The sequence below is a fragment of the Dasypus novemcinctus genome, chromosome 8 (genome assembly GCF_030445035.2).
Source record: "Dasypus novemcinctus isolate mDasNov1 chromosome 8, mDasNov1.1.hap2, whole genome shotgun sequence".
In the NCBI taxonomy this organism is placed as follows: domain Eukaryota; kingdom Metazoa; phylum Chordata; class Mammalia; order Cingulata; family Dasypodidae; genus Dasypus; species Dasypus novemcinctus.
The window spans coordinates 13,282,745-13,301,311 of record NC_080680.1 but is presented as its reverse complement, the minus strand read 5'-3'; the positions used below and the strand labels follow the sequence as shown (position 1 = coordinate 13,301,311).

The window sequence follows — 18,567 nt, the reverse complement described above, 5'->3', positions numbered from 1 at the left end:
CCCTAAGGTGATGTCACAGTTGGCAACAGGAATTTGCCACAAGCTCATGCCGTCTCTGTGTTTTAGGTCATCTATTTGAGGGGAAGGGGAACAAATGGATTGCAGAGGAACATCCTGGCTGAAAACATCCTGGAAAAGTTTAAGGAAGAACTTGAGATACTTCACACCAAGGCGCAGAACCAGCTCACTCAGATGTGTGAAAAGCATGGAGAAATTATGAATCTGGTATTACAATCTACTTGTGTTTTCCTTCCTAACTGCCCAACCGTATGTAATTGAAACCAGACACTAACTCGTGAGTAGAGCAGAGGATTACTTTCCAAATAAATTCAGTGTTGCCTTTTTCCTTCGTTCTTAAGGATGGGGCTTGGATGGATGTGTGTGAGCATGTGTATAATTTTCAGCTGTGTAGTATACAGCAGCATTTAAAGGACTATGGATATTGGGAAGGGGCTCAAATAGTTACAGTGAAGTGGCAGCATATTCATCTGAGAATTTAACTGCCGTAGATCATCCCAGAGTGAGGAGTTGGGGGAGACAGAGACAGAAAACAAAACAATCTGCTCTCTCTGTCTCACTCCATGAGCTGGTACCAGTTAGAGTAAGCTGCGAGCAGTGAACCTGCCCTTCTGGAAATCTGTTGGCTCCTGTGAATAGTTTGGAGAGGTATGATTCTGGTATTTTCATATTCAGCAAGAGTTTTTCATACAATGTGTCGTATGAACTCTCTATTGTATTCTGAACAATGCTGCATACATTGTACATTTATACACGAGTACAGCGCCATTTATAAAAACCATGTCAACTCTATTATATATGCCAAATTCTCTAGCTAAAGGATTCTCAATGATACTTTTAGCTGTAGTTTTTATCTTAGGCACTGACTTTAGGACCAATCCCTTTGTCCGATGCAACACCAGATCAACTTTAATTCTTCACATCCTTTAGCCCATTTGATTCCTCCCACTCCCCCAACGTCCCCAGGGCAGGAACAGGCAGAGTTTTCATGTTTTACAGATTATATAGCACTAGCGACTAGGTTTAGGGACCCTCAGATAGATTGCTTTGTTAATTACAGGTACAAACTAAGTTGGTAATTTCTTTGGAGGGGGTTAAAAGTTTTCGCAAATCTTCAGAATTTGGCTATTAGCCTGAAGCCCTGAAGACAGCTCCTGAAGCACAGAGGTGGCTCTGAAAAAGGGTCTTGAAGAGCTCCCGGTTCTTCAGAGCATCAGAGGTCTGGATCTCTGTGACTGTCCACCTGTAGCCAATCTCCTGGCCCTCTCAGAGCTCACTGGGAGTCTCATTTGCTCTGTTCCTTCTAGCCCCTTCCTGCCCTCCTCCCCCTGCAGAGGAGATAAACGACGTTGCGCAGAGGATATAAATTACGTTGCTCAGGGCAGCTTAGGCCCTGGAGTGCTGCTGAGGAGACACAAGAATAGGAGACAGTTAGGTATTTCTGCTTGGACTCTGCCTTTAGGACACGCTCTCATTTGCCACAGATTCTCAATAGTTCTGTCTCATTCTTGCAGGTGCCTTTCTTTCCAAAGGGTGAATGCTCATTCCAAGGTCACCTCCTCACCTGTGGTGCAGAGGAGGGAGGGGAGGCATCTGAAGAGGGGGCCACCTTCCCTTGAGCCTTTAGTAGGGCTCTACTTCATTTATTAAGGTCCTAGTGAGCCTATCGATAGCCACCATTTGTTTTATGAATTCTAAGTCTCAGGCACCACACCAGGCATTTTATATAAATGACTGTCTTTCAGCCTCTCTGTGGCGAGTGACTTGGTTAATTAGAAAAAGCTTTGACGTTGGAGTCAGAAAGACCTTGTCTTCTAATCCCAGCACCGCCCCTTCCTAGCAGAGGGTCCTTGCGCAAGTTACTTAACATCTCTGAGCCTTCCCAGCTTCCTTATCTGTAAAAGGGCTATAATAGTGCTAAAGGGTGGTTGTGAGGATTACTTAAAACAAAAGGGCAATACACACTTAATAAATTACTATTGGGGCAAGATGGTTCTACCATCTCCTCTGTCCTCCATGTGCTAGAATGTTCTGTGCAACTGATTTCAATAAAGGCTTTAAAATGCATTCAGAGTATCATTGGCTGGGATACGGCAGGTCCTGGTCCATGGGGCTAGAACAGGAAGGAAAATAAGATGTTCCAATGATTGTTCCTTTCTTAATCAGATGTGCCTAAGTGATGGAGAACCAATATGTGGAATGTGCAAGCTCTTTGGTGATCACGAGTCTCACCAGGTGGCAAAAATTTCTGACGCCTATTCAGAGAGGAAAGTCAGCTTTGCTCAGGATATTCAACTGGTGTTGCAGAAATCTGAGAGCACTGCCCAGGCAATGGAGGTATGGTCCAAACGGTTCAAATCCTTTTGACACATAAACAGCAGGATGGGGTCTGGTTCAGGTTCAATTAAATCCAAGGAAGAAACTATTACACATTATGTTTTCTAGAGACTCACTCTCTTTAAGTTTGTCCTGAAACACGTCCAGTTTTGAACTCTGCACCTTGAAGAATGGTGAGCTCTGATTGTTTTAAAGTCTTCCCTCCCCCAAAATTATAAGGTCATGGCCTCATCATTTATCCTGTTATAAGATGACTAAGGACAGTGTGTCCCAACTTCTATCCCGATTTCCTTTATGCCATGATTATTTCCTCCCTGCAATATAGATTTTTTTAACAAATCAATTTTATTGATATAGCTTAATAAAGCATAAATCCATCCAAAGTTTATAATCAATGGCATTTGGAACAATCACATAGCTGTGCATTCATCACTTCAATAATTTCTGGAGCATTTTCATTAATCCAGTAATAATAATAAAAAACAAACAAAACAAACAAAACTCATCACCTCTCAATCTCTCTTTGCCTCCCCTGCCATACATAGCTGCAATTCTGTTTGCCTCTCTCTAGTTTATTTGCATCTATATCTTGTAAAAACAGTCATATATGCAATACCACCCATATTTGTATTTTACATGAGGTTTCACTATGTTACACTGTCCCATTTACATTTTTTAGCTTTCCTTCTAGTAATATACATGTCCTTAGACTTTTCCTTTCAATCACTGTCGTACCCATATAATAGCTCACTGCAATATAGATTTTAAGAATAAATCCCTGGATATGGTTACTGAGTAACATGCACACATACACAATGAAAACCAGATGGACATTTGGCAACATATTCTCGTGTTGAACTTTCAGTTCTTGTAAAGAAGTGACAATAGACTGGCCAGGGCAGAAGGCCTACTGGAGACTGATATCTAGCGTCCAGCACTATTATGTGGCCCATGCTAACAACCTAAGAGTCGCTACTGTAGGTTGAGTACTTTGGAAGTGGAAGCTGAGATAGAGTTTGGGTGCAAGATATTCAAGGTCCATATCCATAAAAAGAAGGGCCAAGAAGCAGGATAAAGCAGAGGGGCAGTTAAACTGCAAGGCAGGCCCAACAACATAGCTGCCAATTGTGTTGGGGCCTGCAGAGCCAGTATTGCCCATTGGAGCACTCCACCTTGGGCTAAAATGGCCAGGCCATCATTGATCCTTCTTGCTAAGCCACTGGATGTGGGCATTTCTGGGAAGGGCCAGCTGAGGGTAACTGAAGGAGCTGATAGCTGACGGTTGGTCAAATGAACCACTGCAGGGCAGCAAGTCCTTCCTTGAAGGGAAACCTGGGAGGAAGATCTTGGCATGGCTTTTATAGATCTTCTCGAAACAATATAATTGCATCAAAATTGGCTTTGTTACTTTCTCTTCTGGCCAAGAATGAGAAGGATCAGATTTACTCTCCCTTCTGAAACAACAATAGCAACATAAACAGAAAAATAAATATGAAACAATGGTTTTTAAGACCCTGGATCTCAGGCAAAGAAATAGAGTAATCCTCGGAAGAGGGGAAACAAATGGGGTGAGACCTGCAATTGCCTGAGCTTCTTGCTTTGAGAGGGTTTCCAGACCGTGCACAGAGACGGTGAACCCAAGCAAAGCCTGGCAGGTTCACTGAGGCCAGGACATGGAGCTCAGAGTCTGAGGACCACGGCAGATAGAGTACGTGGGACAGAGTACCAGAGAGGAGAGAGTTGAACAGAGAGAGAACTTGGAGAATCTCCAATACTCCGATCAGGGGAGTATTGAGCAGCCCATGTTTGTGAGGAAGCTACCCAGGCTAGGGAAGGAACCATATAAAAGGACTGAAGAAACCATGGCCAAAGCTCAAGGGACCGAGAATACTGTCTGTTCCCACCAGCAAGAATAGAAAGGCTCACAATTCATGGGCCATTGGGAAGGGTACTCAGGAAGGTCTTGCCGCTGTAATGGGGGATAATTAGCCCTAGACTTAGCATTATTCTGGACCCATGTGAAAAATAATAAAGGTAATACCTGAAAGAATCAAACTCTTTCCAGAGTTTGCATCCCAGAATAAAATTTAAGAAGATGTATACCCCCAATATATTGGGTTGGACTCATATATAATTTTCCTGGTTCTTATGCCCCCCTTTTTTCATATGATTATTTTTTTTATTTTGAAAGAAGCTTTGGGTTACATAAATGTTACCTCAAAAATATAGGGGATTCCCATATACCCCTTTTTGCATCCCCCACTTTCCCCATTAACAACCTCTTTCATTAGTGTGGTACCTTTGCTACAATTGATGAATATATATTGAAGCATTGCTACTAACCGTGGTCTATAGTTTACATTATGGTTTACCCTTTGCACTGCACAATTTTATAGGTTTTGACAGAATGTGTAATGGCATGTACCTGTCATTGCTGTGTCATGCAGAACAATTCCAATGTCCCCAAAATGCCCCATGTTGTATCAATTCTTCCCTCTCCCTCCCCTCAGATCCTCTAATGCCACTGCCTTTACATCAGTGTTACAAGTTCTTCCATTGCTAGAATAATCATTATAAGTCTACTTTAGTCCATAGTTGCATTCCCCCCTTTTGTTGAAACTATAATTAGCATTATAGCCCTTAAATAGGTATCACAGAGACTTAAATCTTTTGGCTGTATATATGCCGGTTGTGCCCTGAATCTCAGCAGAGTTGCAGCCCACACCTACTCTCCAGTTCATTGGACTTGGCCAAAACATCGAATAAAAGGATGATGATGGACAACCCCCATCCCAAAAAACAGAGAGTATCTACAATACAAGCAAGACAGTTCCATCCATCTGTGCCCCATGGGATCTAAGCTCCCTCTCAATCAGAAACAGAGTGGGCATTCACCATCCCAAAATCCTCAAGATTGAGGAATGAACAAACATAAGTTTGCATAAATTGCAAACATGCAACTATGGACTAAAGTACATCTAATCTGTAACAATTCTGTGCTTTGATACCAATTTAAATCTGTAACAGTCTTGTTTGCTTTGATACCAATTTAACTTCACTAGCATACACAAACTATATTCCTATACCTCTCTGCCTCCCCATTTTTATGTTTTCTTGTCACACATTACATGCTTATATATTATGAGTACAAAACCACTGATTTTTCATGACATTTTATGAATTTGCCTTTAGATCCTGTAGGAAATAAGAATTAGAGTTATAAACCAAAAATAAAATAGTATGGGCTGTAGATTTACCCAAATTGTTACCCTCACTAGAGATCTTTATTTCTTCATTTACCCTCATCTACTGCCTATTGTCCTTTCCTTTTAACCTGCAGAACTCTCTTTAGCATGTCTTATAGGGCCAGTTTAGTGGTGATGAGCTCCCTCAGCTTTTGTTTATCTGGGAATGTCTTAATCTCTTTCTTATCCATTCCCCCAAGATGGCTCCCTTGTCTGTCTGCTCATTGTCTGCTCGTGTCTGCCCCTGTATCTTCTCGTTGTGTTCACTCATTGCCTGCTCTTCTTTTTTAGGAGGCACCGGGAACCAAACCTGGGACCTCCCATGTGGAAGGTGCGTACCCAACCACTTGAGTCACATCTGCTCCCTGCTTGTTGTGTCTGCTTGTTGTGCCTGCTTATTATGTCAGCTCGTTGTATCTGCTCATCTTTTTTTTAGGAGGCACTGGGAGCTGAACCTGGGACCTCCCATGCAGGAAGCAGGTGCCCTATTACTTAAGCAACAGCTGCTCCTCTCCCTTATGTTTGAAAGACAGTTTTTCCAGCTATAGAATTCTTGGTTGGCATTTTTTTTTGCTTTCAAAACATTAAATATGTCAGCCCACTGCCTTTTTGCCTCCATGGTTTCCAATGAGAAATTGGCACTTAATCTTATTGAGTCTCCCTTGTATGTGACATTGTTTCTCTTTCGTGGCTTTCAGAATTCTCTCTTCATCTTTGGCATTTGATAGTTTGATTATAATGTGCTTGTGGCATAGGTCTATTTGGGTATACACTGTTTGAAATTTGTTGCACATCTTGGATGTGCATATTCCTATCTTTTGTTAAATTTGGGAAGGTTTTTGCCATTATTTCTTTGAATATTCTCTCGGACACTTTCTCTCCTTCTTCTTCTGGGACTCCCACAATATATTGGTATGCTCGATGGTGTCCAACAGGTTCTTCAGGCTGTGTTCAATTTCTTTATTTTTTTCTTTCTGATACTCATGATCCTCACACTGAGTAATTTCAATCCTACCTTCAAGTTTTCTTTTTCTTTCATCCATCTCTAATCTGCTGTTTTGCCTCTAGGGAATTTTAAATTTTCTGTTACTGTGATCTTCAGCTTTGGTTCCTTTTCATAATTTGCATCTCTATTTTGATATGCTCTTTGTGCTCATCTATCATTTTCCTGATTTTCTTTAGTTCTCTGTCCATGTTTTCCTTTAACTTTTTGAGCATATTTAAGAACACTTTAAAAAATTCTTTGTCTGGTATATCCCAGGTCTGAGCCTTCTCATTGATGGTTTCTAATGCTTTAATATTTTCCTTTGACTGGTCTATTGTTGCTGGTTCTGTGTATGTTTTGAAACCTTTTGTTGAAACTTTGACTTTTTGATATTGAATGTGTTATTCTGGAATTTAGCTTCTGAAGCATCTTTTCCTTCAGCTTATAACCAGATAATGTAGGAGAGAGCTTTCCTTAAATGCCAGGAGGAGGAGGAAGGGGAGCACCTGTACAAGTCTTTACAGATTGACCTGTGCAAACGCTCTCATTCATGGCTTATCCATAAAAATGAGTTTATAGACTAGCTCCAGGCAAAATGCAGGGGCCTCCCTGATACTTTCTTTTTTTTTTTTTTTAGATTTATTTTATTTCTTTCTTTCTCCCACCCCAACCAACACCGTCCCCACCTCCTTGTTTGTGCTCACTGTCTGCTCTCTGTGTATGTGTATTGTGTGCTCATCTTCTTTTTAGGAGGTACTGGATACCAAACCCTGGACCTCCCATGGGAGGCACTCAATTGCTTGAGCCATCTCTGTTCCCTGCTTGTCATGTCTCTCACTATGTTTCCTTGTTGTGTCTCCGCATTGCGTCATCTCGTTGGATCAGCTTGCTGCACCAACCCATTGTGGCAGCTTACTGTCTTGCTTGTCTTCTTTAAGGGGCCCTGGGAACCGAACTTGGGACCTCCCATGTGGTCGGTGGGTGTCCAACTGCTTGAGTCACATCTGCCTCCCTCCCTGATACTCTCTACATAAATATTTCTATTGAACATTTCCCCCATTTCTGAATGCTCCCTTTTCTCTAGAAAACAATTTCCTTACAGCCCTGGGCACTGCACTGTGTGTCCTATAGCCAGCAGTCCCTTGCCTTGGGCAGCATGACTTGACTGCTCTTCCACAGCAGCCTGTAGGGGAGTTTCACGAGCCACCTTCTATATGCAGGGCACGTTCTGGGACGGTGAGTCCCTCAGGCCACCGCCAGACAGCCTGGGCCAGGCAAACATGCCTGTATGCACGAGGGTGGCTCTGCTCCCTCCAGAACTGGGATAGGGGATCCACACTCGGCATTCTGCGCTGTTATAGCTAATAAACCAACAAAGGAGTTAAAATGGAATCATGAAAAAATAATTAATGTTAAAACGTAGGTAGAAAAAGAGTAGAAAGGGCACAAAACCCGGACTGGACAAACAGAAACAAAGAGCAAGATGATGAACTCAAATCTAGCCATATCAACAATCACATTAAATGAAAAAGGTCTAAACACCTCAATTAAAAGGGTACTTGTCAGATTATAAATAAAAAATCAATACACAAATATATACTGCCTATGATAAATGCATTTTAAACATAAATGCACAAATAGGTTAAAATCAAAGAATAGAAAAAGACGTATCATGCTAATATAGCATTTTTAAAAAAGCTAGAGTGACTCTATTAACATGAGACAAAATAGATGTCAGACCAAAGAATATTGCTGGGGATACAGAACATCATTTCATCTTGACAATGGGGTTATCAAGGGCATCATAGTCCTAAATTTTTATGTATCTAATAATGGGGCTTCAAAATACATAAAGCAAAAACTGCCAGAACTATCACGAGAAATTGACAAATCTGTAATTCTTATGAGAAAGTTCAATACCATTTTCTTTTTTTTTTTTTTAAAGATTTATTTATTTATTTAATTTCCACCCCTCCCCCGGTTGTCTGTTCTTGGTGTCTATTTGTTGCGTCTTGTTTCTTTGTCCACTTCTGTTGTCATCAGCAGCACGGGAAGTGTGGGGGCGCCATTCCTGGGCAGGCTGCACTTTCTTTCGCACTGGGCGGCTCTCCTTACGGGTGAACTCCTTGCGCGTGGGGCTCCCCTACGCGGGGGACACCCCTGCGTGGCACGGCACTCCTTGCGCGCATCAGCACTGCGCATGGGCCAGCTCCACACAGGTCAAGGAGGCCCAGGGTTTGAACCGCGGACCTCCCATGTGGTAGACGGACGCCCTAACCACTGGGCCAAAGTCCGTTTCCCCAATACCATTTTCTTAATAACTGATAGAACAACTAGGTATTCAACAAAATATAATAGACTTAAACAACACTACCAGCCAACTAGACCTGCTTGACATTTATGAAACACTGCATCCAACCACATCAAAATACGCTTTCTTCTTAAATGCACACAGAACATTCACGAATTTACAGATCATAAAACAAATCTCAATAACTACAAAAGGATTCAAGTTACACAAAGTATGTTCTCTGAGAAGAGTGGGATTAAATTAGAAATCAATAGCATAAAGATGTCTGGAAAATCTCAGTCTCCAAATATCTGGAAACTAGAAGACATCCTCTAAGTAACCCATGGGTCAAAGAAAAAATCAAAATGGAAACTGGAATGTATTTGAAACTGTATGAAAATGAAAACACAACTTATAAGAATTACAGAATGTCACTAAAGCAGTAATTAGTGGGAAATACATCTTAGAAAAGAACGAAGTCTGAAATTATTAACCTCAGCATCCACCTTCAGAAAGTACAAAAGAAGAAAAAATTTAACCAAAATAAGCAGAATAAAAGAAATGATAAGGGAGCGGATGTAGCTAAGTGATTGAGTGCCAGCTTCCCATTTATGAGGTCCTGGGTTCAATCCCCAGTACCTCCTAAAAATATTAATAAAGGAAATAAGAGACCAAAAGCAGAAAACAAATGGATAGAAAATTGAAAATCAATAGGAAAAAGATAAAACAAAAACTAGTTCTTTGAGAGGATGAATAAAATTGCCAGACTACTCAGGGCAAAAAAAAAAAAAGAGAAAGAGAGAGAGAGGAGACTCACATTATCAATATCAGCAACAAGAGGACATAACTACAACTTCTACAAATATTGAAAGGGTAAGGTAATAAAGAAATGCAAATGAAAACCACAATGTGATACCAACGCACCTAAAAGAGAGCCTAGACCATCACAAGTGTCGGGGAGGCAGCAGAGGAGCTGGAATCTTAGACACTGCTGTTAAGAATGAGAAATAGTACAGCTACTTTGGGAAAGAGTTTGGCAGTTTCTTGAAAAATTAAACATATGATTTAAATTTTGGTTTCAAAACCCAAGAGAAAGGAAATACATATGCATACAAATGTATACAAATGCTCATAGTAGCTTTATTTATCATGGTCAAAAATGGGAAACAACCACATGAATGGATAAACAAATCAATACAGCCCATGAATGAATCTGAAAATAGTTAGGCTGAGTGAAAGAAGTCAGATCAAAAAAGGGTGTGACTCTATTTAGATAAAATTAGAGGTTATGCACACAAATATATAATTAAAGAAAGAAAATGAGTGGTTGCCTGGGGAGGGTGAGTAGAGAAGAGGAGGAGAAGGAATTCCAAAGGGGCGCAAGGAAACTTTTGGGGGTGGAAAACATGTTTGCTATTTCGACTGTGGTCATGGTTTCAAAATTCATCAAATAAGTTTCAAAGCTTAACAATTTTGTACACTTTATAGAATACCAATTATACTCAGTACAACTGTTTTCCACAAGCTGTGTTTAAAAAATCATGTTTATTGAACTCTAGCAAGTATATGGCATTAGCCATAAATAAAATATGCCCTTTCTTCATTCGTTTGTTTGTATTTTGGGGGTACCTGTTAGGAGCTAGACTCTGTGACGGAGACTAAGCAAGACTAAAAACCCAATCAATTAAATTTATCCCCTGTTACTTACAAATGTTTTGGCTTGACCAGCAGATTTTTAGCAACCATTCGTATCTTGACTCTAGTGAAGGACCATGAACATTTTAAGCTAGAGTTTAATCGGGGTGAAGGTTTAAAATGAATATATTTGAGAAATGCCCCAAAGCTACATGCTGAACTTAGGGCTCTGCTCCATGGTACCCAAATTACTTCACTCTGATATTCACGGAGGGGATACTTTAGAAAAGCATCATGATGTATACTGCAGAATCCAAGTATATTTTAAATGAGATTCAGGATTCAAGTAAATAAGCGAGCTTGTTTTTGTGTGAATTTCTCCATTGGAGTTGGCCTGTGGTAAAAATAGAAATTCAAATGACTATTTCAAATGCTGTCATGTTAAATTTTTTATTTGTATTTGTAGCTCTGTTGTCCCTATAAAAGCACAAAATAATAATAATAAAAGGGTAATTTTGCACTTATTTAGTAGAAAATAGATCATTGTGCAAGTATAAAAACCCATCATTTGTAACATTTTAATATTTCCTGCATTTCTGACATAACTGTAAAAAATTTTGGGTGCTAAAGAACAAACAGAAGAGTGGGTGTATCTCAGTGGTTAAGTGCCTGCTTCCCTTGTATAAGGTCCCAGATTCAATCCCTGGTACCTCCTTAAAAAAAAAAAAAAGAAACAAATAATTACTAGTAAAGAACAAACAAACTAAATGTATAAAAATATAGATTTCAAAAGAAAATATAAAGAAATAGTTAAAATCTTAAAAGACTCAAGTGGGTAAAGGATACAAATGAGATCACTGGTCTGTTCTTTATTAATTTCTTTCTTTCTTGCCCAAATGAGTCAACATATCAGAAAACACTTATTTCCAGCACTTTGTGCGATATCTAGCAGGTGTCCAGTAACTACATTTTAGATTAGAATGAATTAAAATGGCCACTTAATCTCTAGCAGCCAACTCTTTTACAGCTTTCCCAACTTCTACAGCTAACCTGGTCACTTCTTATGCATGGCCCTCCTGCCCTGTTTATAAATCGTGGCGTGCCCCACAGCTCAGCCCTCAGCCCTCTGTTACTCTCTCCATATAAAATTTCATCCAGTCCCTTAGCTTTTAAAATCCCCGATATGTTGATGCCTACCCAATTTATATTCCCAACTGAGAGCTCCATCCTGAGTTCCAGTCCCAACCATACAATGGCCTCTTGGAAATCTACAGTGGAAGCCTCACAGGCAACACATGTGTTTTAGTCTGCTAAAGGCTGTAATGCAATAGACCAGAAATGGGTTGGCTTTTATAATGGGGATTTATTAGGTTAAAAGCTTATAGTTCTGAGGCTGCAAAAATGTCCAAATGAAGGCATTGTCAGAGATGCTGTCTCACCGAAGGGCAGCTACTGGTGATCCTGAATTGCTGCCACATGGCAAGGCACATGGAGGCATTTGCTTCTCCCTGGGCTTACTTTCTCTCCAAGGTCAGCTGTGGGCACTCAGGCATATAGCTCGTCTCTCCCCTCTCCTCCAGGCCTCCTCTCTTTGAGCCTCTTGGGGATCTCTTCCCGACCTTCTGTGCTCCACTTATTCTAGCCTCCAGCCTCTGAGACTTCTTTTTCTGTCTCTGAGGCTTTTTTCTGTGTCTCTGCTTTCAGGTCTTCATTTATAAGGGGCTCCAGCAAGAGTGCCAAGACCCACCTTGGGTCATGCCTCACTGAAGCAATCCAATCAAAGTTCCCCCAGCTGGATCCAATCCAATCAAAGGTTCCACAAGAATGGATTAGCTCCAAGAACATGATCCTTTTTGTGATCCATGAAAAGCCCCAAACTGTCACAACAGACAAAACAGAATTCCTGTTTTTCCCTCCTGAACCTGTTCCTCCTAATCCTCTCCTAAGGACAAGGGACCACTGTTCCCCTAAGAGCTCAGGCCATCTATGATTTACACCTTCATCCACTCCACTGCCCTTTGTGCCAACTCCAACTCAGCCACATCCCAGATCTGGTCACTTCTCTCCATCTCTCTGCCATCTCTGGCCTGGATCACTGTGGTGGCTCCACTCTTCTCCACTTAACAGCTTGTGTGATCTTTAAGTGTTTTAGAACCTCCCATTCCTTGTTAGAAACCCCTGGGGTAAGGGCTGGTAAATTTGCTTGTAAAATTCAGTTGCTGGCCATGGCTCCATATCTGGACACACTTCTCTACCCTCCTTGCCTCCCACTCTCTGCCTCATTCAGTCTTTCAGCTTCACAAGCCTCCTCCCTGCTCTTCAGACATGCCAAGTTGGTTTCCTTCTCTGGGCCTTTGTTCTCATGTCCCTTCTGCCTGGGAAAATATTTTGCTCAAATATTACCAAGGCTTCATCACTCATTCAGGATCCTCTTCCGTGATCACCTTCTCCGAGATGCTTTTCCAGACCACGCAAAGAGCTACCCTCCTCCGCAGTCCTCTGCCACTGTCCATTGACTCTGCTTTATCTTGATCTTTTCTGAGAACATTGATCACTATCCTGATATTATGTTATATATTTATTATGTTTGTTATTGTTGCCCTTGAGAAGATTAATCGAGCAGCTTAACCTAATGGGTCTAACAATGCATAAACACACACTGGGTGGTCAACTCATGATGGATCCAGTAGAGAATGCAGCCACATGTATTTTCCAGCTAAATGGTCAATTGTAAAACTGTGGTTTTGGGAATTGTTACTCTTCAGGAACTTCCATTTGGGGGAGGGTCACATTATTTCAAAGTTTGAATATAATATTAGAATATTTTTATAGTGTGTTATTTTGAACCAATAGAATCCAAATGCTCATCAAATGAAATCCCACTAAGCTTGAAATATAGTGAGGAAGACATATAGGAGACCTGGAAATACACAGAATGGAAGGATCTAGTTTTGCCTGAGGGGAAGGAAGTCCCAAGGAAGGGCAAAGAGAGAAATTCGGTGAGTCTTATTGCCTGGTCCCATGCTAGGAGCCATATGTGCATTATTTATTTAGTTCTCTTAATAACACATGACCCCTTTTAAAAATTTTTTTAATTTTTTATTTATATTGAGGTACTGGGGACAGGAAATTGAACCGAGGACCTTGTATGTGGGAAGCCAGCATCCAACCAGTGAGCTCAGGGGCTCCCCAGTATGTTGGTTCCCTTGTCTGTTTTGCTTGTTGCCTGTCTGGCTTTTTTTTTTTTCCCTCTCAGGAGGCACCAGAAACCGAACCAGGACCTCTGATGTGGGAAGCAGGCTTGCAAATGCTGAGCCCATCCATTCCCCACATGATCTCTTTTGATAAGGCAGGCAACGAGACAAAAGACTGTATACACATCAGGAAAGAGCTAAGATTATCCCCAGGGTCTGTAGGGTTTCACTCTCCAAGCGCTTTCCCTTACACTGTGCTGGTTCCTGTTAGGGAAGGCTTGGTGGCAGAGGTATGACCCATCTGACTTTCACAGGAGGAACTGAAGATCAAGAGGTAGACAAGACAGGGATGGGCACTCTAAGCAGTGAACAATCCAGTGTGGAAAATTTTTCTAAAAATATGAGTGGGGAGAGTCAATGTGGCTCAGTGGTTGAGTGCCTGCTTCCCATGTATGAGGTCCTGGGTTCGATCCCTGGTACCTCCTTTAACAAAAAAATTTAGGGGGCTTGGTTTTTTAGCGTAATGAAATGTAAAGAGGTAAGAAGTCAAGGGCTGGCTAGTGTGGCGGCCCCACCAGGCTCCTCCCTCTCCCCCTCAGCCAGGAGGAGCGCGCTCTCCTCAGCATTCGGCCACAGGATGGCCGCCCTGCCTCGGGCCCTCGTGCCCATGGTCCCAGCAGGAAGAAGGGGGAGGGCGAAGAGTACGGGGCTTGTTCCAGAACCATCTTCCCCCACTTTAAGCAGCTTTCCCAGAAGCTCCACCCAGCAACTTCAACTTCTGCTTATGTTTCATGCCTGGTCACCCTTATCTATGAAGGAAGCAGGAAATGAATGTAGTTATTTTTAGCTGCCCACATGGTTGCCCCCGCAGAATCACGGTTCCTTGGGTAGGAAAGAGGGAAAAATGGGTACTGGGCGGACGATCCGCAGTCTCGGGCTTGTGTCGATGTGGAAGACAAAGGCTGGGGGAGAGCGATGGAGCCTGTGCGCCTAGGGCCAGGAGCTCAGGCCAGCCTCCCTGGGGAGCCCTCTTGAAGAAATGTTGACGCTTTCTTCACAGGAGACGGCGCAGCTCACCCGCGAGCTCCTGGCCAGCGCGGCGGACGCGTGCACTATGATTGACACCATCGGAAACCTCCTGCTCCGCTGCGTCAGGTGCCGGATGGCCACCCTGAAAAAGAAGCTGGAGAACGAGCACTCCTCCAAGTTAGAGAAATTGCAGCTGGTTGCCAGAGAATTCGAAGCCCCCCGGCAGCTTTACCAGCAGATGAAGACGCTGCTGGAGCAACATGTGAATGCCGTGCAGTTTCTCCATGAGGAGAAAAAGCTCAAGCTGAAGATGGAGAAACTCCTGGAGGGCACCGAGCTACCCCAGGTCCCCACCAAGGACATTATCTCGGTTAGGTACTACTTTCGAGAGCTCATTAAAGGAATAACCATCAGTGACTTTGTCCTCCCGAAGGAGCTCTGTGAGGCTCCTTTCCCTGAGGCGTGGAGGGCAGGCTGTCCAGATCAGGACGACCTATCAGAAGAGACTCTCCAGATTTTCTGCAAGTCAGCGTTGGGCTCGTTTCCAAAACCGAAAGAAGAGGCAACGCTTCCGGGGAACGCATCTTATGCAGCCTACACGTCTTCCTCGCGTGTGTCCTCAGCACAGAGGCTTGAGGTCGTGTCTAAGGAGTCAACAGTATAGAGTAATATTTTGGCCTCAAAATGTATACGGCTGCTATCATTTTGGTTTTAATTTAGGAAGTAGCTAGAGTTCGCCTCTTAAAAAAAAAAGAAAAAAAAATTTCTTTGCACATTGTGATTTCTCTCTTGATTTGGAATATTATGCTGCTAATTGGTCATACAAGGCCTTTTTATTCTTAAATGGAAATCTGCTTAAAAAGCTTGTTATCCTGGTTTCCAGAGTAATTATGCCTGCAGCTAACATAGGAGGGCTTTGAACAGTGGGAGAGGCTGGGCTGGGCCGGGCTGGGGGTGGTGCAGGAGGTGAGTTCTTGAAGCAAGTGAACAGAACGGCATTGTGCTCTGATTACTTACTGCGCAATTTTAGCTCAATTGAGCCCTCAGATACTAGAAATTACAATAGCAATAATTCCTCAGAAACGAAACCTTTGGCTAGCTTTTGCCCATGGCTTTTGTTCTTTTCCTGTCACAATAATAATAACTACAGGGTTTTTTGATTTTTGTATATATTTTTTAAAAGATGTTTAGTAGGCACTCCTGGGCACTCTATGTTAATGATTTAATTTAATTCTCCAAATAACTGTGAGTTATTTGAGTATGATTCTTTACATTTCATAGGAGGAAACTCAGGGTCAGAGAAGTTAAAAAACTAGCCCAAGAGCACAGTGTTTTAAATAGTGAAACCAAAATGCAAATCCAAGCCCATCTCATCAAAGGCATTAGCTTCCAGAATCTTTGAAGGTAGAACTGACTTGGAAATAATCTCCTTAAAGCACATTGCTATAATTCTTCAGGAAGGAGCTCACTTTTTTTTCTTTTTGAGGTACAGGAGGCAGGGGATTGAACCCAGGACCTTGTAAGTGGGAAACCAGTGCTCAACCACTGAGCCACATGGCTTCCCTGAGTTAGTTTTTTCATTTGCTTGCTTGCTAATTGTCTCTGTTTTTAGGAGGCACTGGGAACCAAACCCAGGACCTCCCATGTGGGAAGCAGGTGCTTAACTGCTAGAGTCACATCTGCTCCCCGAGAAGCTCACTCTTTTTAATTCAAATTCACAAGTGTCTATGAAACAGCTCCCATAAAGTCCAACAAATGTTTACGGAATACTTGGAGAATGCTATTCTGTACAAGCATTTTATTTAATGCTTTCTGAATTATATTATGGATACCAACCTCCACCATATGAGGTAAGCATTTCCATTGGACAGGTGAAGAAACTGACGTTCCCAGAGAAAAATGGATTGTCCAAAATTGCAGTTAGTAGCGTGGCTGAAATTTGGATTCTGAATGTTATTCACAAGCCCATGCTCTTTCCACTACCTCCTTATTAGTCAGAACTCTGTTTGCAAGTGACAGAACTCCATCGAGCTACTTGCTGTTGGGAAAAGATAGAAATGTGTGCTCTTCTGAAACAAACTGGGGAAATGGTGAGAGCAGAGTTGGCCTCAGAGATGAATGGATCCGGGGAACTCTCTCTCTGTCTTTTGTCTTATCATATTTGCTTCTCTTTCTCAAGTCTCGTTTTGCCTCATTCTTGCAGCTACCCTCTTCTCACTGGGAACATATCTGTACGGCTTGAGATCTGAGGGAAAAGGGGGCTCTTTTCTCCCAGTTCATGTTTAATAAATTCTCAAGGGTGGTGGCTTGGAGCTGTAGGTAACCCAGAAAAACATGTTCTTAAACACAGTCCTTTCCTGTGGGTAAAAAGGACCTTTTGATAAGGTTACTGCTGTTAAGGTCTGTAGCAGTTAGATATAATTGATGAATTCCAAAAAGAAATATTGGATTATGTTTGTAATCTGGTCTGTGCCTGGGCATGATTGAGTTATGATTGGGGCTTTGATTGTGACTGGGCCATGTCATTAGGGCATTGAGTCACCACCCCTTGGTGGGTGGGGACTCAGATAAAAGGCATGGCAAAGGACAGAGCTAGGGTTTCTGATATTGGAGTTTTGATGTTGGAGTTTGATGCTGAAGACTTAAGCTGGAGCCCTGGGAAGTCAGCACGCAGAAGAAAGAGAAGCCAGCCCCAGGAAGGAAGGAACCTTGAAGCCAGAGAGAAGCAATCCCCAGGAATGGAGGAACCCAGGAAGCCTGGACCCTCGCAGACGTCAGCAGCCATCTTGCTCCAAATAGACTTTGGTGAGGGAAGGAACTTTATGTTTTACGACCTGGTATCTGTAAGCTCCTACCCCAAATAAATACCCTTTATAAAAACCAACTGATTTCTGGTATTTTGCATCAGCACCCCTTTGGCTGACTAACTGAAGGAGTGACCCGCCTCAATCAAGATCGGTCTTAATCCTATTTCTGGAGTTCTTTATAAGCAGAATGAAATTCAGAGAGGGACAGAAAGAGGGAGCATCCAGAAGCTGAAACCAACAGAATTCGAAAGAGCAGGGAGAGGCCAGAAGAGGCCACCATGTTCCTTGCCATGTGACAAGTTAAGGAACCAAGGATTGCCAGCAGCCAGCGCCAGCACGCCACAGCCTTCAGGTAGAAAACACTGCCTTGATGATGGCTTGATTTGGACCTTTCTCCTAACCTCAAAACCCTGAGTGAATAAATTCCCATTGTTTAACTCCACCCATTTCATGGTATTCGCTTGAGCAGCCTAGGAAACTAAAACACAGGGAAAGGACTGTCTTTGGCCTGATTTATGTAATATACCCCTGGAACAATCACTATGGCCAGGGGCAGTAGGACACCATGGTTGGCTCCACCTGTGTTACCTGCTAACCAAGTTACTGCGATAAAAAGCCTAGTCCAACATCCCATTGCCAAAGTGGGTCAGGAGCAATGCCCAGAAGAGGAGGCTGTGTTTTCAGGCCAGAGGACACCAACTTACAGGAGCCAGGCGTAATACAAATGAAGCAGGCTCAGTGGGGGGTGGTGTGGGGGTGGTGTGGGGGACCTGTGACAAATAGCAGAGCCCACGCTGCACAGAAAGAAAATATTGTCGTGTTGGAATGCGGGCTGAGAGTAGCCAAGATTCTAATTTCTTTTGAGACAAGCAAGAAGTCCAGATTTTTATGCTAAATGTCTTCATCCATTTAAATGCTGTCAGCTAATTAAAGTTAGATTTAAAACCTTGTGTGGGCCCAACAAAGAGCTTTCTGTGAACCAGACAGGGCTGCTTCCTCCCTCCGCACCCCCGCCCCAGGCTACATC

General features: G+C 42.5%; 1 protein-coding gene across 1 annotated transcript in view; it reads left to right on the top strand.

The window, feature by feature from the left end:
• The window catches only part of LOC101426327 (tripartite motif-containing protein 54), a 32,871-nt gene extending 14,773 nt beyond the window's left edge, over positions 1-18,098 (top strand). The window contains exons 2-4 of the mRNA XM_058301450.2: positions 67-225; positions 2,185-2,355; positions 14,765-18,098. Coding sequence (XP_058157433.1) covers positions 67-225; positions 2,185-2,355; positions 14,765-15,397 — 963 coding nt within the window. The 3' untranslated portion in view covers positions 15,398-18,098. The remainder of the gene's footprint in view (positions 1-66; positions 226-2,184; positions 2,356-14,764) is intronic.
• Positions 18,099-18,567: the final 469 nt, after the last annotated feature.